This window comes from Solea senegalensis, linkage group LG21, assembly GCF_019176455.1.
Source record: "Solea senegalensis isolate Sse05_10M linkage group LG21, IFAPA_SoseM_1, whole genome shotgun sequence".
Taxonomy (NCBI): Eukaryota; Metazoa; Chordata; class Actinopteri; order Pleuronectiformes; family Soleidae; genus Solea; species Solea senegalensis.
In genome coordinates, this window is record NC_058040.1 from 3834147 (window position 1) to 3859027 (window position 24881).

The 24881-nt window shown below is 42.5% G+C and overlaps 1 protein-coding gene across 2 annotated transcripts; it reads left to right on the forward strand.

The window, feature by feature from the left end:
- Positions 1–857: 857 nt before the first annotated feature.
- Positions 858–24148, forward strand: jmy (junction mediating and regulatory protein, p53 cofactor). 2 transcript variants are annotated; one of them, XM_044012253.1, is made up of 10 exons: positions 858–2233; positions 9483–9656; positions 16454–16604; positions 17365–17534; positions 17874–18039; positions 18817–19028; positions 19119–19205; positions 19712–19801; positions 20071–20617; positions 21756–24148. In XM_044012253.1, exons 1-10 carry the CDS (start codon positions 1361–1363, stop codon positions 22076–22078), a joined length of 2793 nt encoding a protein of 930 aa, XP_043868188.1. In that variant the 5' UTR covers positions 858–1360; the 3' UTR covers positions 22079–24148. The 2 variants fall into 2 exon arrangements, with proteins under 2 accessions (XP_043868188.1, XP_043868189.1); XM_044012254.1 differs by having other exon boundaries at positions 859–2233; positions 18838–19028.
- Positions 24149–24881: the final 733 nt, after the last annotated feature.

A 24881-nucleotide genomic window follows, 5' to 3' on the forward strand; every position in this document is an offset into this window, starting at 1 on the left:
CTTTCCTACCGAGTACCGACTTTTAAGATGTTTTCATGAGACCAAGAAGGCAGGAGGAAACACATTCATATTTAAACTAAATGTCTGTTTTCTCTTTTTCTTTTTAAATTTAAATCACATGATTCACAAACAATTTGCAGCTTTTCTATATATTTAAATCAGCATTTAAAAAAGAATGCATATGGGTTTATATCAGTAGCTGTCAGTATTTTGACTTAGCCGGGTTGCCGTACAGCGTCATAGATTTGCCCACGTGCAGATGTTTATGCTCCGCGTGCACGTTTGCGAAGACCCAGAGGGTGGGGGGGATTATTCATAACAAACAAAGAGCGTCGAATTATTTAATTATCAGAATTGATCACTGACATAGAGAATTCGTTCATGTTGAACCGTATTATTTCCTTGTCGTCTGCTTTGGGTAACTGGAATGTTATGGTGCCTTCAGGACGTCTGGGGCAAAAGAGTGCACAAGTGTCAATGGTGTAACCCAGTGCGACCCCGAGTAATGACATCTTTCACAATCACGTCTTCGTGTTCATTGCTGTATTAAATGTTCAATGTGACATTGACAGAAAAAAAGAAGGCACGTTTAGCTGTATTGTTTTGACTCAAACCTTCTTCAGTAGTAAAATATTATTGTGTTATTGAATTCACGTGTGTTTTGTTAAGTGGGCTAATCATTTCTTCGATCCACTCTTTCGGTACAAGTCGGTACATTTTGGTCGATTAAAAGTGACGTTTGTGAAGAAGAAGTTTATTTTTTACTGACTTTTTATGATTAAAGTGAAGGCATCTTCTCGGGGACGAAAGGGGAGGGCGCAGCAGTGAAATCCCTCCCCGGATTTGACGCTCGCACACGCACACACGCACATTCACTGCTTGTAAACAGAGGCTCACACGTGACACCGCGCGGTCGCATTGTCTGCACACGGACAAAGAAGAGTCCCAGACTGCGTTATTCTCGTTACCGAGTCCCGACGGGTGTCGGGCAGGTGAGCGAGCAGGTGTCATGACAACCAATGTTACGTGTCCCGAAATGAAGCCGACTCGTCCGCTGCGTTTACACCGCGGTGTCCGGTGAACTTCTCCGCGCCTGGTTGCCAGAACCGAGCCTCCGGAGGGGGAAACGACGTGAGCTGCGCACTCGGCCGCTCGCGCACAGCTGACAGTGGGTAAACAAAGCTGGGAACCCTTTGTTTCACCGCTGAATATACACTGGTTCGTTCGCATCTGCCCTCATGGATTTTACTTTTCTGGTCAACGCTCATCGCCATAGCTCACTAGCTGAAGCCTTTTAGCCACGACATTTTTTTTATATAGCTTACGTTAATCTGCTTGTCTCCGTCACTGGCTGAGTGAGATGTCATTCACCATGGAGGACAACTTGGAGTCCGGGTGGGTGTCTGTTCGACCCAGGGTCTTCGACGAAAAAGAGAGGCACAAATTCGCTTTCATCGTGGCCTGGAATGACATCGAGGGAAAGTTCGCCATAACCTGCCACAACAGAACCGTGCAAAGACGGGCCACTTTTCTGGACCCGCTCCTCGACTGTAGTCGCCCCCTTGCCGCCGCTGCTGTGGCAGAAAATCACACTAAAAGTCCAGTTACGAAGAGGAGAGATGGAGTCTGCCAAGCGGCTAAAGTTAGACCTCATTCTGTCCCTAAAGGGGCAACGAAGACCAGTGCCGCGGAAAAGAAGGCTTCGAAAGTCGGGGGCTCACAGACATTAGAGTGCGTCAGCCACACGTTAGGGTCCTGGGACATTGTGACACCCAAGGTCATAGATATCGAAATACTGTACCCCGTGGATGTCCCGCTGTCTCCGGATGATGTAGACACAGGGGACAGCGAGGGCAGCGGTCGAGAGGACTACAGCTGGGCCGGACTGTTCTCCTTCCAGGAGCTGAGGGCAGCCCACCTCCAGCTGTGCTCCGTCAACTCGGACCTGGAGCCGTGTTTACCGTCTTTCCCGGAGGAGCAGTCCGGAGTGTGGACGGTGCTCTTCGGCGGCGGTGCATGCGCCGGGATGTCGCAACGCGAGACAGAGGCCCTGTGCTATCAGCTGCAGGTGTACCTGGGTCATGCCCTGGACACCTGCGGCTGGAAGATCCTCTCACAGGTGCTCTTCTCCGAGAGCGACGACGCGGAGGAGGAGTACTACGAGAGCCTGAGTGAGCTGAGGCAGAAAGGCTACGAGGACGCGCTGGACCGAGCCAAGAGGCGGATGCAAGAGGTGAATCTATCTATCTATCTATCTATCTATCTATCTACCTATCTATCTACCTATCTATTATGGATGCACAATATTGGACCTTTGTCAATATACAGTATGCCAAATATCAGGGTCAATAACCTATACCAATTCTACTGTAGTAGAAAATAGTTTTCTTCATTGTGCAGAATAAATAAAGCTAAAAAATGTAAATTAATAACAAAAGTCAAGGAGATCGCAGCCTACTGTTGTAGTCATATCGTTTAATCACGGTGTGTTTATCTTCATCCATTAATGCAGTTTAAATAAAGTAAAGTAAAGTAAATAAAGTAAATTAATAAAGTATATTCTATTCTAAAGCCAATATCAGCCGATATCAATCCAATAATATCTTGCTTCCCTGCACACACAAACTGTCAACAGTGTCTTTATTTGGGAAACCTGTTCAACAGCTTGTTAATGCTGATGCACTGTGCAAACACACTTTGAGATTTTGCATAGTTGCTATGAATGTTCTGCCTCATCTTATTTGTGTTTACTATGTGTTTGTAGTGGCCACATGGTTGGCCTCCCACATGCAGTGACGGGGATTAGGTCACTCTAAATTGACCATGGTAGTGGATGGTTGCTTGTCTCTGTATGTAGCCCGCCTATCGCCCTAGGTCAGCTGACATTGGCACAGCACCCCCCCATGACCCTAGAAAATGGATGGATCTATTAAGAAAAGTCAAAGCCAAACAAATGGTTTCTTCAACACTAACTCGAGACCGAACACAATTTTAACTATCTTGATTTTTTAATTGCGATAATTATTGACATTTGATTTTAAAACCTTTTTTACTAAACAAGCTTATATGCATAGAATTTACTGCCCATTTAATAATGTGATAACTACAACCATATGTCTTGTTATCACTCTATATTGTTAGCGAGCATATTTACTGTTATATTCTGTCTCTATTCTATCTATCATCTAGCGGACAGCTGTTCCTCAGCCACACACATGCTGTGTTTAGGTGTCGCTGACCATGTTTTCTTTATAACATGATATTAAGTGTGGGGGGGGGCGCGCATGTAATAGATGGGAGGACCACTCGGGCTGTGAGTTTGGACACCTCTGCTCTATGTCTTCCATACTGTGCTTATTATGACCTTAATACAGGGATTAGATTACACTTTAGATCAGTTGTTTCCAGTGATTGGTTATGGGTTGGTGATTTTTTTTCTTCCAACCTTTAATATGTTGAATGGTTGAAAGATGGTTAGAAAGTTACATGAAGTACAAAGTGTTTCAATATAAAAGGGGGGAAAGTCTGCTTTAGATGGTACTGAAAAGTTTGAAGTCGAACTTAGGGGAAGCTGCAGGAAGAGCCACGAGACTGGTCTCATACTGCATGGAGTTCTCACAGCATAATTGTGCCTCCCTCTCCTCCTCTTCCTCCTCCTCCTCCTCCTCCTCACCCCCACTGTGATGAACCATCTGTTGCTGCGAGTTCACAGGCCTGTAATATGACCGCTCCTGGCCAGACATCGCACTCCAGTTGGCCGAGCAGTGTGAAGGGAGTCGCTCAGAAACACAGCAGAACAATCAGGGGTGGAGTTAGAGAGATGACGTGTCAGCACAGCTGTCGGGATTGTTTCAGCGTTGGTAGCCAGCCACACCAACCAAAGACATGCAGTTAGCTCCAAACAAGCATGTGGAATCCACTGGATGTGTTACTTTATGGGCGTAGCATCGTTTGTCTAATGTTACCAAAGTGCTGTAGCAGTCACAACCGACAAATCCGGCTGGAGGAGAATAGATCTAGTTCAAGTACTACTAAATAAACACAGAGTGATGACGATCCCTGGAGAGGAGACAAGGCCTCAGGCAAAGTCTGTCACCTGCTCCCTTGTTTTTGTTCAACAGATTGACTCACAAAGAATAAAGAGCAGGGTCAGGACGAGGAGAGCGAGGGTCACTTTCATAGCTACAGCAGTTAAACACAGTCAATCCCATATGACAGCTCAATATAATAGCATTTAACCTTTACAAAGATAATAAGTGTGCTTAATTAATGCAAGGATTAGCTTTTAACATGACCCGACATACTATATATCTGCTTTTATCAATCAATTTACTGAAATGCATTGTTTGATTTGAAAACTGTTAATTAAAAAGGTTTGAACTCAATGACCTGGCAAAGAGACTCAACAGTCCGCTTGTTTTATTTGAGCAAGCAAACACTGAATGGATTGGTAAAGAAAATATGCAACTGTAAAAAAGCAACAGAGACACAATTGTCTTCTTAACTCGTCTCATTATTCATGAAATGAAATGGGTTTTTAATTCTTTAATTCTTGCATTTACGAACACAGTAACACTGGTTCTTCAACAATAGGACACGTTCTTTTGAGTCTGCACATGCTTCCATTTGCGCAATCCCCAAGTTCACTCTTGATAAACTTTGACTGTAGTTAATATAACAAAGTGATGCTGGAGGACTGACAGTCGTTAAGAGGTCATAGTCTGAATTTACTGGAATGTAAAGATAGGAAAAGGAGGACACGCAAATGTTTCACCTCACCGACCTCTAAATTACAGTAATTTGACAGGTCACTCTGAAATACATTGTTGAGCTGTAGTAGTTCCACCCAAAGGGGAAATCTGGGCTTTTTAGACCAAATAATTCAATGTTCTGTGAGTTACGATCTGTGTTTTTGTCAATGCCATTAAAATAAAACGGTATTTTTTAAGACGGAAACAGTGAAGAATCTTGGTCCTTGCGACATCAATATTTAAACATCGTTCTCTCCATTTTGGAGCAGGGTAGTATACCAAGTTTTTACTGATTGCGAACCACTTACACGATATGTAAATACACACGATCAGAGCCAGCTCTTGGCATAGGCCATGTAGGCTGCCATCTACTGGAGGAGCACCACAACCACAAAGGGAAAACAATGTATATACAGTATATATATAAATGATATGGATACGAATCTGCCCATGGGTGCCTTACTTCCATTAACAAATGAAAATATCTCATAATATAATAATAGATCACTAAAATGCACACGATTTTACGGTAAATTATACGGTATATTGCGTTTTAACCCTGCTCAATTTCAAATAATTGAACCCCAGCAAAACTGAAGGAAGTGACAACGAGACACTGCCAGCTCAACATTTGCATTTACTTGAATCTTTCCATTAACTTTGTAGGTAATCACTTTTCACAAGTACCTCAAAAATCACCTACACTAGGAATACTTTTGAGTATTTTGATGTTCTACCTCGTCACACATGAGAGTAAACTGAATGTTTGAGTTGACTGTTGGAAACTATGAAAAGTGTTTCTTTAGTTTTACTGGCCTGGCAGCTGTATGTGTGTGTGTGTGTGTATACAGCAGGTGGAGGATCACTGTTGTGCCCTTACCAACGACTTTACTCAACTCAAGATGCAGCCTCAGGCGCCTGACTGAGCCCAGTCATCATCACACATCACACGAATAGGCACGAGGAAAAACTGTGGAAAACATCAAATGCAGGACGTCCACGTGTCAATCATTGACCACAAATCACATTTTTTTTCTTATCTGCGGCCTGTGGTTAAACACACACACACACACACACACACAGCTCACCAACAGTAAACCCAACACGTTGCAAGCTTCGAGATAATGACTTTGCTTTGCTCTGTGCTCTGGTTATGATGTGTGTGTATATGTATATGTAGATAGTAAAAAACTAATTAAACATTGACTACACCGTAATGGAGGGAGTATAAATATAAACAGTGTGATTGAAACAGCCTTGATGTTTGACATCAAACACGAGTGCTGTTGAATGTAATGTGACCCTGTGCCAACAAGGAATCCAAGTTACAGTTCCAACTACTTATTTTCATTATAAATGAATACTTAGATGAATTTTCTCTTAATAATGAGGGGAGTTTTACATGTGTTCTTTAAAGAAAAACAAGACCATATAATGACACGTTGAAACAGAAAACAGCACTAACTTCAGACTTCTTTCGAGGCTGCAGTGTGAAGTGTTGCAGAGTTTTGCTCACCTCATTAATATCAACCTATTATTAGAAACACCTCAGTATAATGCGGTTTAGCATTATTCAGCAGCACTACAAACCACAGCCTCTAACGGAACCTTACAATTGAATCAATACAAAAGTTTAGGATGTGTCACAGCACTGTTGTTTTAGACTGCACTTGTTTTTCTTTGTAACTTTGACGTGAATGATCTTTTTTTAAGCTCTTCAATAGCAATGTAATGTAATGTATAAAGGTCCAGGATACAGTCTATGCACACACATTTACTCAGGAACAAAAAACTCTCTCAAATGATGAGATTTTTTTTTGCGATAACTGTCAATATTGACTTTCATATCCTTTTTGGCTATGGCTGAAAATAGGTGTTAGGTAAACAATTACTACTCAAAGCCAGCAGGTTGGATGCAGGAGAAATGGGCAGGTGTAAGGCGCTAATGGCTAATGTTTCCGCTTGCCTCGGCACATTGCGTTTCTACTAGCGATAGTACCTGGTACCAGGTACTTTCTTTTGTACCTGCTCTGGTGAGGTTCCAAACGACCTTAGGTGATACTATGCGTGACGTCGCCAGACTGCCGGCCACTGATTGGTCAGAGCGCCGTCACAGGAAGAGACGTCCGACACAAGAATCAAGCCGAACAATGCCGAACTGTGTAAATCAAAGTCACGGCAGTTTCATGCAGCCGTGCAGTGATGACGCCGCCCACATTGAGTAGGTACTACTTTGTAGTGGAAAACCAACCTAAACTGTGCCGTACCATGTGGAGGCGAGCTGGGACCATAGGTGGTGGAAAAGGGGCTTTAGTGACTTTAACAAAAGGGAAGATCACAACTTTTTCCACAACTGGATTAGAGCAAAAACCCAGTCTAAAAAACGGCAAAAACTTTTGGGATGCTCACGGGCAGCAGTGGCGAGTGCCTGTTGACCCAAGAAACCATGAGCCAGGCTGAACTGAGTTCAGTGATGTTTGCTGCAGGAAAATGTGCAGGGCTTCAGACGGTCCATACTGATCACAACGTGTTGACATTGTCCTCTATGAAACCACATTAGTAAAGGATTTGTGGCCGTCGGCCTGATTTCACTTGAGTCACGTCTGTGCTATTTGTGGGAAAGATAACAGTGTATTCCCCTCCCGATAGACTTCCTTTTCTTTCCACGGCTCTGAAATAGCACGCGCTTTCAAAAAGTGTCTGCTCGTAGCGCAGTTGAGGCGTGTTCTTCCTGTGAGATGTTTCAATTAAAAGGCAGAAAGAGAAGTGCTGCAGAAAAACAGAGCAGATTTAGCACAGGCGAACTGGAGTTAGCTGTGATGATAGGGCTGCAGCGACTGCACTCCAGCTCAAATCACTCTCAACATCCTGTAATTATGGACCCGTCGCTCTGTGCAGCCTTGTCGACTTTAACAAATAAGTGTAGCACACAATGTGTTGTTTTCGTGTTTCAATTAAGCACAGTGAATGTTACACTCATGCATGTAATTCAGATGTTTTTATGTTTACTCTGTAGAACACCTCTAATATATTCTAGACTGATCAGGAGAAAAACAAACACAATTTCTTCTGGACTGAAAAGCAGAAAAATTTAAATTAATTAATGTTACATATTTTGCTGGATGTGGTGAATTGACGGTGAGATTGAGTACCAGCACGTGGAACTCTAGACTGACACAGACCCTCATTTCAGTATGAGTGGAACCATGTGTGGCTCTCCACAGACACAGAACGCAGAAAGTACAACCCTGACCTGACAGCAGCAATGGGCAGGAAGTGAGCCAAAGGACATCGCCAACAGCAGCTTTAATCAACTCATTCTTCTGACCACAGTTTACTTGAAAACACTTACTTTTCGATACCATACGGTTTGATTACAATAAAGTAATTAACATTTTGAAACTCATTTAAATTTGACCCTCCACCTCACAGAACCTGCAGACACTCAACACATGATTACTCTGCTGGCGATGTTGTTTTTGCCTTAATTGTCCCGCGACTCACTGCAATGACTCACACTGTTCAGAAGTGGTCAATAATCAGTGTATAAATCAGGACAAAGAAAAGTGGCAGTCCTCCACAGTCAGACCCCCGGACCAAGGACTGTTTGGCATTTTGCTTTAAATCAGTTGACTAATAGTTTTGGCTCTAATTAAGACATGTAACCCTGCCAGCTCAGCAGCTCTCACACACTCAACACTCACTGGCCTTCTGCTTAGCACCAACAATACATTTGACTATGTAAATACCATTACTGCAGAAAAGGGGGGAGGTTGCATTACAAACAAAAGCTAAAGAGGTGGTAAAATTAAATGCCTCTTAATCTTAACAAAATGTTCTTTCACTTAATATGGCACATAAAAGAGTTTTCTAGCTGGTGCCAGAGCAGGAGTCAGCTCATTTAGCCCAGGGATTTTCCCTCGCTGCCTGTGACTGCAGGGGCAAGGGAGCTGGTGCACGGTTGGCCAGTGGTTACCACGGAGACCCTGGACCCTAGGTAAACAGTAGGAGCAGTGTTCAAGCTGAATCGTGCTGTGTCTAGGCCAGTCCCCCCAACATGGACGGCTTTGGGGGAAAAAAGCAGTCTGGAGTTAATATAAGAGTGTCCATTCATAACGAGAGAGAAGAGCACTTTATCCAGCACTTTGCACGAAGGTCGCATGGTGGCAAATTTCAATATTATATGAAGCAGGGGAGAAGGAGGTGTATTGTCCTGCGTAAATGGAATCTAGTGGTTTTCTGAGAGCAGGGAGATGAATTGTGTTTGTGTGTACAATAGCTGTTTTGATAGCATTTATCTCAGGAACAATGAACACTCTGTGGTTAGCTGGACATATGGTATGAATCAGCAGCAGTTGGGACCAGTGTATTCTCACTGTACTTCACTCAAACTCATGTATTTTATAGGTTAATTTCTGACCACACATGCAAGTGTGTGTGTGTGTGTGTGTGTGCTCTCTCACACTCTTTGCTCTTGTTCCTATTAAAAATGGCCTTGATTTTTTTTCCCCCATGAGCCGTTGAAAGAGCTTTTGTTTGGGACTTGGTAATTATGAATTAGCACACATTCAAATCCTGGTCTAAAAGGTCCACTGTGTAACATTGATTACAGTAACCATAAATGTGTTAGTGCAAGTGTGTAATCGCTTTGGAATTCAAATGGTTTGACTTTCATAGCCTGAGAATAAGACGGAGTGTGTGTTTTTAAACAACATCTCCTCTTCGTTCCAGGTGTTGGACAAGCACAAGGCCATGGACAGCATGGTGGAGCTGCTGCAGGTGTACCCTGAGGAGGACGAGGCGTATGGAGAGCTGCTGGAGGCGACGACTCAGCTCTACCACTACCTGCTGCAGCCATTCAGGGACATGAGGGAACTGGCAATGCTGCGCAGACAGCAGATTAAGGTAACACAAACGCACACAGACACACACACACACACTACCATCTGTTTGAGGGCTTGATTTAAGTAGGTTTAGACCTCAATGTAACTGGTCTGTCCCTGGAACACACTTTGACTCGTGTCAGGCTGCTTCTCTAGTCAAGTGCTCTCTCTCCTGGTTACAGTGCTGTTTTTTGGTGGTTAGTGCTCAGAAATGGGCCCTGAACCCCTGCACAATGAAGTCCTCCATTGGACGTACCCTTCTAAGCCCACTGTAATGACATTAGCATTAGTTGCTGTGGCTGCATGCAGCGGTGATGGTGTAGTAGCTGATCAGTGCGACCCTCTAGCTTTGTATCGGGGGGCTGTGGAGGGAAGAGGATCAGCCAGAGAGGCTTTTTTTCCTCCACCCAGAGCAGCTTAACAACCAGCATAAGTATTATTACAGCAGCCACTAAACCACTCAGTAATTCTGCAGCCTCAGCACACTCTTCTGTTTTCCACATCCATCTTTTGTTGTTTTGCTTCGTTAGAGGCTTGAAAATGGAAGTAAATCTGCCGGCTAATCTCTACTGTCTCACAGAGCTGAGTTCATAGGAACACAAGACAAGCCCGGGTCATTAGGTCCCAGTCCAACTGTTCCACGGGCTCAAAGAAGGATGGAACATACTGTGTGTTACGGTTTCTGACTCAAATGCTTCTGATGTAATCGAAACACAGGAGGAGAATGGGTCAATTCTCCAAGACCCAGAGTATTTCACCCTCTGTTTACTTTTCTCTCCCAGAGCCACATTCCTTACACAGCGAGATGATCCAACATTGTGTCACAGCACAACTGAGTGTTTGGGTGTGTTTATGAGTGTATATTATGATGGAATTTTGGTTCTTGGTCGGGTGCTGAATCTAAGTTTAGAAATTTCACTCAATCACCAAAATGTAAGCAGAACTTTCTCTAAAGTCTGGTGATAGTGGATGTTTTTTTTGTCCTTGTCTATATTTATCCTGTTAAAGCAGAACTATGCAGGATATTTCACCCAAATTTAACAGCTTCTGAGTCATGGTGATGGTAAAATGTCTTGTTGCAGGGAAAGTTGGGGGCTGTCTCCACTCCCTTTACTGATAGGAGTAGAATCAGAAGGTCTCTCAGTCTTGGGTCTCGCGAGAAACACAAATAACTTTATCGCACTACACACACAACCCCTAGCCAGGTACTGGCTATAAGATCAAGGCAGTGATAGCGGTATTTTAGACATCATGGCAGAGCGGGCAAAAAAAGAAGCAGAGGAAAACCGTTGTCGGAGGAAGAGGAAACGACTTTCTGACCGGGGAAAGGGGCCACACATAAATAAAGCATGTAAAATGGATGCCGACAGGCATGGACATGGCTGCATAGCTTATGTTCGCCAGCTCGGTTGAAAACAAATGCACATGGCCAGGAGAGGGGAAGGGAGGGGGGAGCATCAGCATGGAGTTTTATGACAGTGAGGATAAAGCGGTAGACGATACCTGGATGGATGGCTGTTTAAAAAATATTTATTCCAAAATTTTAGAGGGAGCTCTATAGAGTTCGTCCTCATGTCACAAACTAACTCGCCAAAACATGACAGATGTCGTGCTTTTCTAATCTTGATGACCACTCGCACACACATTCATACAGACAATCCACTCCATCAGTGAGCCGCACTGTTACATGCTCCTCATGACACGCTCCTCCTGCTCTCTACCTGAGAATGTAAACTCCAAACGTTGCTCAGGTCTGGAGCTTTACCACCTGCTCCCCTTTAGGGCGAACCAACGGCTGAAAACAAAGCTGTATGCAAATGAATCATTGATGCCAGCAGAGGCAGTTGGTTGTTTCTGAACTGATGAGTCAGGGGATCACGAGAGAGATTTCACTCCACGTTAAAGGAAGGGAAGGAAAGGGAAGGGAAGGGAAGGGAGAGCGAGCACCTCAGGATTTAGGACACGCATTACTCGGTCATTTACATGCACTTTGCATCCCTGCGTGATGTTGTTAAGCTGGGGGAAAACAAAGACAGCAGTGCCAGTATGAGTATGATTTGGTAGAAGAAGGGAAGTTTATTCTGACTTCATCGTCTGCGAGTGTGAACGCACGTGTCACCATCACGGTGCCTCACGCTGCAAACCAAATAAAGTGCAGATGAGCTTCAGTCTGTTTCTGTTCATCAAAAGTGGAGGAAATGTACAGACAAAACGTCCATATATGAGGAAATCATGTAGTGATTTATATATGTGGGTTTTCCAGGTCCTTTTACAGAACCCCTAATGGTTATTTATTTCCAGTATTGATTCATTTTTCTATTTAAGCTGGAGTAGGTAAGATAATATTGGAGTTATTGATAAATATTAATCACTATTCCATAATTTAGCATGATTTCAATTAACATTTAATTAGACTTGATCTATAAATTGTCAATGTATTGTAAAGAAAGGCCTTCACAATTCCATTAGGCACAATGTGACATTGTCATGTTACTTTATTTTATTTTATGATGAGATACATCCTAGATACAATAGGATGTACTTTAATTGATCCCTAATTAGGGAAATCCAAAGTGACAGGAGCCAAATGTAGCAAGAGATAAATAAATACATTCATAAATAAGAACAGAAATAAATTGTAGATAAAATATAGGATAAGAAACATAAACAAGTAATAGAAATAATATAAAAATAAGACCATTATAACAAAGGAAGAATGGTAACGACTGAATATTGATCATTAATGATTATGATGATTAAGTCAGTAAAGCAACAGCTTTCCACCAGACCTGGGTACGGACGCCTCAGTCTAACCGAATGAGTGAATGACACAGCAGATGGACGGATGAATGAATGAGCACCTGAATGAATGGACAACAAAGGGCGTGGGATATTTCGGGTGAATGGTGCATTGTGGGACGGCGCTATTACATGTCAGCGCGGCGCAGGGTGGGTGTCCTGTTGCCTGGAAGGTCAGAGTCCAGCCATGAATTAATAATATGGTTTCTCTGTTTGAGATAGTTTTGTAACACAGTGAGCTCCAGTTACTGTTTCACGTGGACTGGACCAATTACATGGCAACAGTTGTCATGGTAATTGAGTGAGCTCCGTTACCTGGCTTCACTGAAGCTAACACTTAGTCGTTTGGATAACCTTGAGTAATAACCGCCTTGAGTTCTATGCCTGTTTATTTATTTTACTCAATAAAGAAACATTAATGTCTACGTCTGCTGCGACATAAGTATGAAAAATATCATGTTAATTTCACTACAGAAGAGACCTCTGCAGTTGGGTGAAGGGAAAAACATGTATATATCTGCAGTATCATGCATCCCTAAAGAATATACAGTATGTTAACGTTATATAGCCTGAGAATAAGCGTTCTATATGTACTTTAACCAAAGTAAATGAAGAGAAGAACGCCATCGCTTTAGGCCACCGTAGTCCCTGCAGACCCGTGGAGGTTGGTGGCTGCAGCTGCCTGATAAACGCCGTATTATCTAACACTGTTACTGACAAAAAGAAGGCTATTTTAACCAAATGAGATAAGGGCCGCCATGTCGGCGTGTCCATGCTGTAATCACTTGACCACGGGAACTTGCGTCACGTCTATTTCAAGCCAGTGTGTCACGTCTGTGTTTTGTCACCAGCAGCCGTTAACCAGAGGTGTTACAGGAAGTGGTTCAGAGGCGGTCGTTCAGAGTCGTAAACAAACAAGTTGGCAGTGCATAACTTACTTACTTGAAAACAGCTGCGTTTACTGCTGCTCACAGACATGGTGACATTAACAAAACATTAGCATCTCCTGTTACTGCCGTGCATTGTGACAAGTGAAAATATGCAGCTTAAAATACAAGGGCATTGTGATGTATGAGGCTCACAATCCACATTTTAGTCACCTAATTTCTCCTCCGTGTGTCTCACATTGTGTGATAATGTGTGTGAGAGGTGATGGATGTCACTTACACTGTGTTAGTCAGTGGGCTGCGATCAGGTCAGGTCACCAGGTGACTTCAGGAGGCTGCAGCGGTAGATTATAGTGTTTCTCCATGTCCTCCTGCCTTTGTTATTCAGTCTGCTGTAAGAAAGTGATGTGAAGTAAAGTTTTCTTAATCTCCCAGGTAATGTTTCATACACAAACCCTGATTCAAACTAAGAGCAAAGCAGATACTTACTGTATACCTGCACCAAGAGGTCGCCTGACAGGTCATGTGACTACCCAAAGTTTTTCTATCTTTGAATAATCACAACGTCAATCATGAGAACAGTGTATTGGCAACATTATATTACATTATATGCGTAAACAATACAGTTTTCTTTGTGTTGTGAGAGGAGTAGAAGGAGGGGGAGACAATGGCCAAAAGGCCTTCTGCCAACTATCAGTCAGAGGCTTAAATACAACACAGAACCACTGTTCACAATAGTTCACTGTTGATACAGTGCTTCAAATTATTATTTCTCTTATGTTCTGACATCCCGATCCTGCCAAGTCCCTCGTATCATTTCCGGTGAAATGTCCGAGTTCATGTAAGAACACAGGGGGAGAAAGTCTGGATAATCCAGAGCGGACGAATTCCTGCGTACACGAGCCAGGCTCCACCCCCTTCACCTGGGTCCTCTGCAGTGTCTCACCCAAAACAGTCTCTCACTATGTTCCCCACATCTGAACGGCATTGACATTACCCCGAGTTCGCCGTTGACTTATTATTTATCTTGTCATTTGTCATCTGATGACATAATCCAGATTAAATGTTATGTTACGACCCAACCCTGGTCAAACAACAGACATCTTTCATTCCATTCGTGTCAAGCGTGTCACGGAAGCTCTCTGCTGGCATCAAATGTCGGGATTCCTGTTTGATGTGTTCACATGAAGAAGGTCCAGCTCTTGTCAGTGCTGTGATGCTGAACTGTGTCCTCTCTGAAGAGAGATACCTCGACAGTGACATCATGTTATGAGGAAGGTTAAATGTCTTTTTCCCCCCCTTTTTCCTGCTCTATGACGTAATCTCTCCTCCCCCACTAGCTCCCACTTTCACCCCCTCCCCCCCAAAAAAAAATAACCCTCCCTGTTCTTGTTCTTGTGCCTCACGTGCAGACACACAGTACAGAGCAGCGAGTCTGCTGCCTAACATACAGTAAATCAAGGCCTTTGAGGTTTCGTAGTGATTCCCCGTGCTCTTGTTTGTTTTTGAGCACCTTCTCACATCTGTCTTGCATTCACTTATTCATATAAAATGGGGTGTGTGGCTCCACCCAGGGAGTTTTCTCTGTGTGCTTGATGTTTTTTGCGTCTTGTATTTCTCTGTAAATTCCCAGGACAGGACTCTCCACGTGGCACTGCTTATCCCACAACCCCCTCCCCCCCTTTCTCACCCCTTTTTTTTCCCCACAAGGCCTGACACAAGCTGGTGAGCTGCCAGGAAACATCATGTGACCCCCAACAAGGGACTGGCACGAGTGCAGTCTCACTGGTTTTGTTATCAAAGTTTTCCTCATCTTTTATACCAGCCCAGTAGGACACTGGGTTAGTGTCACTGTACACACAAACATGAACAGACATGCCTGTGATCATTAGCCACTGTGAGCACCATCTCCTGTAAGTTGCTGGAACTGCAGCACACTGCGGTGAATGATGTGGGTCCAGTGGCCCTCAGGATGGATGGGATGGGATGGATACAGGCCACATTTGAACACGACAGGAAGTAGCACTGAGCAATATATTGTTTTCAAATTGGAGCCTCAATTTTTCTGTTTTTTTTCATTGTTCTGTGCCAAGTTTACAAAATATTGTAAACCTATAATATATTTTCCACAGAAATATAAATGTAGATAGATGTACATTAACCCTTTAATGAAAGCTGAGTGGTTGCAAGTCAAAGCCAACATGTGGTTATTACGGTAATTTCACTCACGCTGTTGCAGGAAGCCGACGAATCAGCATCTTTGTGACCAGAGAGGAGAGAGTTGGAAAAACATCTCAACATAGTTTGAATTTTTTTGGCCTGTTTTTGGAAATTGAGACAAAAACCCAAACACACGTTACTTTAAATATGTTTTACACTGTTCAAATATCAAACTTAACATACAAAATCTGGTGTTCATGTATAACTACAGTGTTGTTGTTTTTTAAATAAAACTTTTTGAATTGTTAATATACTATTTTAACATGCAGTAAATTGCAAATAAATGCCAGATATTGACATTTGAGGCTTAGGTGTTAAAGGGTTAAATTAAATACAACAAATATCTTTGGAAGGGAGAAGAAATTTTGTTTTGTTTATTACACTACAGAAATGCACTCATTTTGTTTTTACTATTTCACATTACCCTGAATTTAGTTATTTGTTAAAACTATACAGTATATACGGCACAAAGGAACTGCATTATTCCATATTCAAAACAAAAAGACTTAAGAGAATAACTTTATATATCATGCCTTTGCTCAATGTGACTCTGAGAAAAATGTCTCGATCCCGCTGCAGATTTACATGAACAAACATGACAAGGCTAGGGACTCTAAAGTTAGTGTTTGCCCCTTTAATGCATTGTTGTTTTTTGTTGGTTTTACACACATATATATATATATATATATATATATATACATATAAATAAATATATATATACATATATATATGTATATATATATATACACACATATATATATCAACGGGAGATCAGATGAGATCTTTGTGGAGCTGATTGACCCAATCAGCATCGTGTGAACTCATTTTGTAATGATTTGAATGTAATATTTTTCTTTTCTTCAGCTTGTGTGTGTTTCTGTACTGACTGTACTGCTGTTACCTGTCTGTGCAGATCTCTCTGGAGACGGAGCGGCTGGGTCCCCGTCGCGTGGAGAGCCTGAAGAAGGAGGACGAGGAGTGGCAGAAGAAGGCTCACGCCGCCGTACTGTCCATACAGGACCTGACTGTCAAGTTCTTTGAAACCACGACTCGGGCCCAGAAAGGTAAAGACAGCAGCACAGTATTTAAAGCCATCATTCCCCCGCCTCAGTTCCTCACCTCTGACCTCTGACTTCTGTAAGTTGCCCCTAGTTTACTCCAAAAAGAATTTGAATCCACGAACAAGAAACAAGTCACTGGATTGTCTTCTTTAAGAATGAAATTGAAATTTTACTTTTCACTCAAACAAAGTCCATTAGCGCTGCAACTAGCGATTATTTTCATAATCGATTAATTTGTCGATCATTTCCTCAATTAATCAAGTAATCGTTTGGTTTTTAAATGTTTTTAATGATTTCTTTGTTATCTGGAGCAAAGATTCAAATCCATTAATCGATTATCAAAATAGTTGACGGATTAATTTAGTAATCGATTAATAATCGACCAATCGAGTAGATGTTTCCGCTCTAATGTCCATACATTGACTCTTAATATGATGGACATTTAGACATATTTGTAGTATAAAACAAGGCACTCAATGAATCATTCATAGCATAACAATACATTCATATTCCTACAGTATAATTTGCAGAGCAGCTTTTAAAGTTAACCATTAATATTTTATTTTATGGTTATTTGAAACTGCTCACACTGCTTTATGGCTAATGTTCTTCATTGATTATTTTCATGATTAAATGGATCAATCTAAAAGCGATAAATTTTAAATGGAGCAAAGACGTCCCGCTCACATTTTATCACCAAATCATTTCTGTTGATGCATTACTGACCAACTGCTGCCACTCGTTCAAACTGTACTTGTTTCAGCGATCCACGAGCGCATGCGTGCTGACCAGAGGAAGTTTGGCAAGTCAGCATGGGCAGCGGCGGTGGAGCGCATGGAGCAACTGCAGTACGCCGTTTCCAGAGAAACTCTGCAGCTGATGAGGGCCAAAGAAATCTGCCTGGAACAGAGGAAACACGGCCTGAAGGAGGAGGTAACATGTCTCTCTCATTTAGACTAAGGTGTGTGACGTTTATCTGAGTGAGTTTTCAGAGAGACAGAAACACTTGAATATGGAGAGAGAAATATGACCTCATGACCCAGACATCCTGTCATGGAGTCCATAACATCCTGCTGTACAACAGTGGAAATGACTCACGTGGAATGACGGCCAGGATCAGATGTTTTCTTTATGACATTTTCTAAACTGCAGCTCAATCCACAGGGATACTGTAAAAACAAAATACACATGTGCATGTGAGGCAGTGGAAAATGAGCCCATTTGTTAGCTCACGGACGTGTGATGTAATCAATCATGTGGCTGTGGATCTAGATGCAGAGTCTCCAAGGTGGGGAGGATGCCATGCTCCGTCTGGACCAGCTGGAGGCGCTGTACTACGAGCTGCAGCTGCAGCTGTACGACATCCAGGCCGAGGTGCTGCGCTGCGAGGAGCTGCTGCTCACTGCTCAGCTGCAGAGTCTGCGCCGGCAGATGACAGGTGAGCGCCGGGAGTGACCGTTAATGTTGGCAACGAGTTTGTCAGCTGACAGCAGACAAAAGAATTCCATATCAGTGTCTTTAAAAATCAGACTCAAAGCATCTCACTGATGCCTCTACATGATGTATTCCTCGGTGACATCACAGCACTCCCACTCCTCTGCTACCATTGTTAACCCTTTAACACCGAGCGTATCGCAGACAAAATGTTTGCGCAAGTGCATTACCGTAATTACACGACGTTCGAGTTTGTGCATTGGAAAAATGTGGCACGTCAAAGCCAACGTGGTTATTACCGTGGATACGGAGGATAGAGTTGGAAAAACACCTGTAGATAGTCACTCAAATTTCAAATTTAACAAAAAAAAATTCAATTAAAATTGTTAGTACACTATTTTAACATAGTAAAATGTAAGTAACTGCTACATACTGAAAGTTATTCTGGAAAAATAGATATTTACAGACATTTTGAGCCTTGGGTTAATTTCATTGACGAAAAATGTTCGTCAATGATCTTTTTTATTGTTAAGTGAATAAAACTAAAGTCAATATGACAAAAACTATGACGAAATGTACTGACACTGATTCATATTTCAAGGTTACGCATTACAGCTTTAAAATAATCAATTTGTAGATGATTGACAAAACAAGAAACCACCACAATACTCGTTCAAGAAGACCAATCCAAAGCAGAATACTAACGTCATCATCAAAAAAATGTTATGCACTGCAGGTTTAACTTTGAACAGCAGCTAAACACAACTGTGCTCTTCATCAGTCTGTTCTCATGTTGCACCAGAGCGACAGGACGAAGTTGTTTACTACGACGCCTTTGAGAGCCCCGATGCCATGAAGGGAGTGGAAGACCCCGCAGCGCCACCTTCTCCCCTCAGAGACGAGGACCTCGGCGTCCTGCGGCAGAAGACGCGGCAGCTCGAGGCTCGCCGGGGTCGCATCACCGCCAAGAAAGTCTACCTCAAAAACAAGAAGGCAAGCTCGGACGAGTCACAATCGATGTCGTCGGTTGGAGATGTCATTCATTCATTCAGTCATGTGTTATTTCTTTTTTTGTATATATAGGAAATCTGTATTGTCAATCACAATCAGAAGCTCCAGGAGCGTCACGGTAGCTTTGCTGACAGCAGTTTGCCTCAGGAACTGCAACAGGTGAGACTCACACATCTTGTACAGCTCCAGATTTACTGCAAGTTATGTTTCGCCACTCGGGCATTTGGGAGAATAAAGAAGTGAATGCTGTGCAACCTCAATCAAGGTGCACGTGGAGCCAGAATAGTCACTTGTATCTGTCCCGCTGGGTAAAAGCATTAAAAGTATATTAAATTCAAAGACCTTCTCAGTTACAGAGAAGGCAGAAGTCTGTCTTGACATAAAACAAATCACTTCCTGCATGCAGCAGTGGGATGCTGCAGTGCAGCGACAGATCTGAACACTACGATACTGAGAAACACACACACACACACACACAGTTGTGTGGATCTGATAGGCCTCATCTGCATCATGTGACCTCATTTGACAATGGTTTGAGTGGACATTTGTTTACATTTACAAGTTACGCACGCTGCGGTTTTGAATAGTCAATCTGTCGTCGTTTGAAGAACCCAAAACAAACGCCGTGCTACAAGGCCAAATCTCCTCTGTCGTTTCATGTTAAGGAGACTGAAGAGGACGATGAAGCCAAACAAAACGCCAGAGTGAGCCAGGACAGGCAGAGGACGCTGGACAGACTCCGCAGCCTCAAACAGGTGAGATCATCAACAGTAGGAAGTAGTAATTAGCCAACAGGGGGCTCCACTGGTTACAAAATGAGTCAATTTGAATGGAAGACTATGGAAAAATGGAGTTTATGGTCAGGTTTGTAAATTATTCCAATTCCAATTTCCATGGAAAATAAATGATAAAGCACATCCCAGTGTGATTGACAGTAGCATCATAGGAGTCTGGTTTGTAATGTTGAGTTCTGAAGAGAAACCTGTCAAACAATCACTTCATCTCTGTTTCCTCACCCACACAGCGTTACCCGGGTCAGGTGACTCTCAAATCCAGCCGCCTGCGTCTGAGTCAGAATCACAGTCGGAGGAGAGCGGGAGAGCAGCCCAACACCCAGGCGGCCGGCGTTCAGACCGACCGCATCTCCGACCTCCCGCAGCTCTCCGCCGCTCCCCCCCCTCCCCCTGACATCTGCGGCTACGACAGCATGTCCCTACCAACCGTCGACCTTGACGGTCTCTCCTCTCTGCCTCCCTTCCTCTCGCTGCCTCCTGCCTCAGGTTCCCCATCGGCTCTTTTGCCCCCACCGCCTCCTCCACCTCCACCTCCGCCTCCCCCTCCTCCTCCTCCTCCCCCACCACCTCCTTCCTTGGAGGACCAGTACCAGGGTCACGAGGACAGGGAGAAGGACACCACAGGCAGCCCGGCGCGCCAGCTTAAGTGCGAGTCTGACTCCACCTCACTGCCCCTGGCCCCGTTTTCCCCTCGATTCTTTGACAGCAGCCAGCTGCTGACGGCCAGGAAGAAGCTGAAGAAGACGGCCTCGCTGGACGCCTCGCAGTGGAGGAGAGGTGAGGAGGCAGCGACTCGTGACTCAGTAAAAGTCATGAGGATTTACTTTGCTTTTTATAAATGTAATCAAGTGATTGGTTTGAACGGATCCAGAAGAATCCTGGTTGATTTGGCGACACCTTGTGGTGACTGGCTGCAACAGAAACACTTTTTTTTTATAACTTGTTGAGTCAGTAGAGGTTTATAGAACAAAAATCACTTCACATCTACTGTATGTTCACAGCAAAGCACCGGGGAAGAATAACAGCAAAACCGCATCAGAACCAACATTTGGTCAGATTAGATAATAGATCTCATGACTAAATCATTTCCTATATGATTAAATCAATGAATGAATCAACAAAATGGCAGGGTAATGACAACAACTGATGCTCAAACCCTGATTATCTGCTTAGTATCAGCCCAACACACAAGACGATGGAATCAACAGTGTGTTTTTTTATATCATATTTGTTGAAATCCTCTTCACATACCAATCACATCAAAAAATAAAGTTCTTAGGTAGGGGTTGAATAGGAGCAGATGTGTGTAACTATAATTACCATCTTTTACACACCTGCAGACCCCAGTGTTAATTCATCTGGATCAATATAATGACTGTTAATGCTCTCTAGCACAAACTTAGGCTGCATTCACACCAGCCCTTCTTAATCAAACCCTAGACTCTGGTCCGCCTAAAAAACGTAGGTCTCGGTTCGCTTCAAGCGGACTACAACGCAGGGCATTGTGGGTAAACACAACCAAAACATGCGTGCGTGTAGAACGATAGCCGGGAGAAATGGCTGAGCCCATTGTTGCAGCGTATATGTGTCGTATGTTCACATAAAACGATAAGATTTGATGCAGCTTTCCTGCATTAGCGAGTTTTCTTGTTTATTGTCTTCAGTAATTCTTGATGCAGCGCCGCCTCAGGTGAGGAGGGGAATACGTTTTTCAAAAAGCTTGGTTGGTTTCACTAAAATGTGAAAAAGTGTGAAAGCAAGCTCTCGTTACTCACCCCCTGCTCTCTGCAGTCACTTTTATGAGTTCACCAGTCGTCCTACAGCAGAAAGAGTAGAACTGGTTAATTGCAGCCAATAATCACGTCATGTTATGATCTCAAACCTGCTCATAAAACCCGTGCATGTGTGTCTACAGCGAGCTCCCCCATGGACGAAGTGCTGGCTTCCCTTAAGCGGGGCAGCTTCCACCTGAGGAAGGCCGAGCTGCGCGTCCTGGCGCCCGACCCGGACGACGACAGCAACAACATCCTGGCTCAGATCAGGCAGGGCGTCAGGCTGAAGAAGGTGCGCACCTGTCCGGAGCAGCAGCAGCAGCAGAAACGTCACAGCAGGACGTTCCCCCACTCTGCCGACGCTCTGACCCGCAGCATCCACGAGGCTCTGAGGCGGATCAAAGAGGCGTCACCGGAGTCTGAGTCCGAGGACGAAGGCCTTCCATGCACTGACTGGGAAAACTAGTTCATTGGAAGTCATTTTTTTTAATTATTATTATTATTATTATTGTTGTTATTATTATTATTATTATTACAACAAACGTGGAGCCAAAATGAAGAGACAATGAGCGACGGCTCAAGTCAAGCAGACATGTCAGGGTTTGAATGCCTGAAGAGTTTGGTGCAATCTGAACAAAAAACACCTTTTTTTATATCAGAGAACGACTGAGTTTGTTTCCTGCTTGTTCATGTGTGTTTTTTAAAAAAAAACATGGACCACTAATCTTTTCTTTTTAATTTTACATGTCGCTGCTGTGACATTGTTAGTGAGGAGACGACCTCTTGACCTCCCACTGAGTCGTACTGTACTGTAGTTTGCTGTGATGGGTTTGTTTATAAGAAGTGAGTATTTTCCTTTTTCTGTGTCTCTCACTCTCACGGACAGATAGCGTTCAGACTCTCTCAGTACACAAGGATGTCGAAACATTTATGATGCAGGACAGGATGATTCCCACTCACCCAAAGAAGGAAACTGACCCTTGACTGGTTCAAACCTTCTCATCTTCCTTTTGAAAAATATTGGAACTATTTACTTTAATTTTTATTTTATTTTTTACACGTTTAGAAGTGAAGCTGCTTCATAATGGAACATTGCACATTTTAGTTTTTGTTTCATATTCATCATCCTGACACCAAAACGTGCAATTTTTAATAAACATATACAGATCATGTAAAATATGATCTAACATAAAGATTATGTATATTAAACTCTTTGAATTTAGCTTGTCCTCAAGTACAAGCCTCATTGCGATAGTTTTTTTATTATCAAAAACTGCTGTCCAAACTCAGAAATCTGAACACCCAAACATTATACTATACTATATGATGCTATTTTATTGTGCTGCACAGGGACACCATTAAATCCAGTATACATTATATTATATTAAACATAATTCCAGTCATCCCAACTGCAGAACTTGCATTAGAAATGTCACATTTTGAAGTTTTCTTCTAATCCACTGACACATGGCTGCTAAAGGCTAATTCTGCATATTTTAAAAAACGCTAATTTAAAAAAAACAAAACACGAACAAGTTTAATTTGTGTCCCTGTGACTTTTTAAAGAGATTTCACTATTCAAGAAACTTCCTGATTATAAATCTGCACTGTTAAAACAGTTAAATGAAGATTATTGTTAATAATCCTAACCGTTAACCTTTGTCTTGTACATACATACATACTCCCACGCTCTGAAAACCAAATCAGTATTTTTGACAAACTATACTGTGTACTGTCACTTTTTAAAACATATTTTGACACTTTTTTTAAACGGGGGAAAAAATGTATGGATTTATATATCGATTCAGAGAGGAAAACAAAACACCTATAGATGTCACTGTGGGCACAGGACATTTTACATGATTTCATTTAACATATAATTAGTGAATTAAGAGAAAATCAGCCATATTTTACTGTTAAAAAAAAACTATATCCACACTGTTTTTGCTCTGTTTTTTCCTTTTAACACACGTACATGACCGACTCCAGACGTGGAGCAGTGTTTAAAGTTTTATAGTGCGTGTGCAGAGATTAGCTGATCTCAGGGTTCAAGCTTCATTTATCTCAAACACGACGTCATTGTCTCCACAACATTGTTTGATATTCTTTGCTGTTATTATTTTATTTACTTTCTTTTTGCCTTGTTTTATTTCCCACGCTTGTTTACTTTACAGAGTTGTTGTTTTTGAGTTTGCTGTGTGTGTGTGTGTGTGTGTGTGTGTATGATTTTATACCAGTCTGTTATGTATGAACTGTGTCAAATTTACTGAAAACTTTTAAGTCACACTTTCTCGGATTTAACAAGTCACGCACTGAGAACCAAGACTTCATTTAAAGGACTAGTTGAACATTTTTGGACATGTAAACACTCTAATATTGCTCAGAGTTAAAGGACTTTTTAAAAAACACAAATAATTTCAGCTATTTTGCCAAAGCAAGCAAGTTTATCATCTATTTTGATCAGCGATACTGTAAAACTGTGGCCCTACAGTGTATTTAAGGTCACACTTTATGATTAAAGCTGAAGCAGGCAGTATGGTTTTGGTATTTTTGATCTTTTGTGATCTTGAGTTCTGGAAAAAGAAGTCGACGTTTCTCTCTGACCAAGAAGAAACTGAACAATCACAGAGAAGTTCAGGGAAAGCGAACGGAGCAGCCACAGAGAAGATAGAAAAGTTGCTATTCCAGCTTTGGCAACGACTGCCTACGCTGCAAAGAAACCTCAAAGAACTGAATTGAGAAGGAAAATCTAAGATAAAACGCTCTCGATAAAAACGCAGTAAAAACAGTAAAAACATGCCAACGCTTTTCAGCCATCATGGCCTTTGTGTTTTGCCGCGGAAGCTGATTTTTTTTAAATAAAAAACGCCGCCGTGTGCATGTGACCTATAACTCAACACGAACATGAGCAAAATAAGTGACTTCCTCTTCACGCTACACTCTCTGAAGTGCGTAAACAAACAGCTGCCAAGTGTGAAAACTTAAAAAACGTCGTCATCCAATCGCGAACATTCACCGATATGATTTTCACGTCACGTGTAACTGTAAACCTCTCACTGCTCTCAGTTCCTTCTTCCTTTCACAACAATCCAAATAATGACTTTCATTCCACCCCAGTTTGACCTTTAACCTTTTCTGTTTTTGACCTTATTATGCACGGAACTGGCCTGAGGACGAACCCATCACAACGCAAGTGCAATAACGAAAGATTTGAAAAGAAAAAGGAAAAAAAAAACATACGTCATTTCACAGATGACACTGTAAGGAAA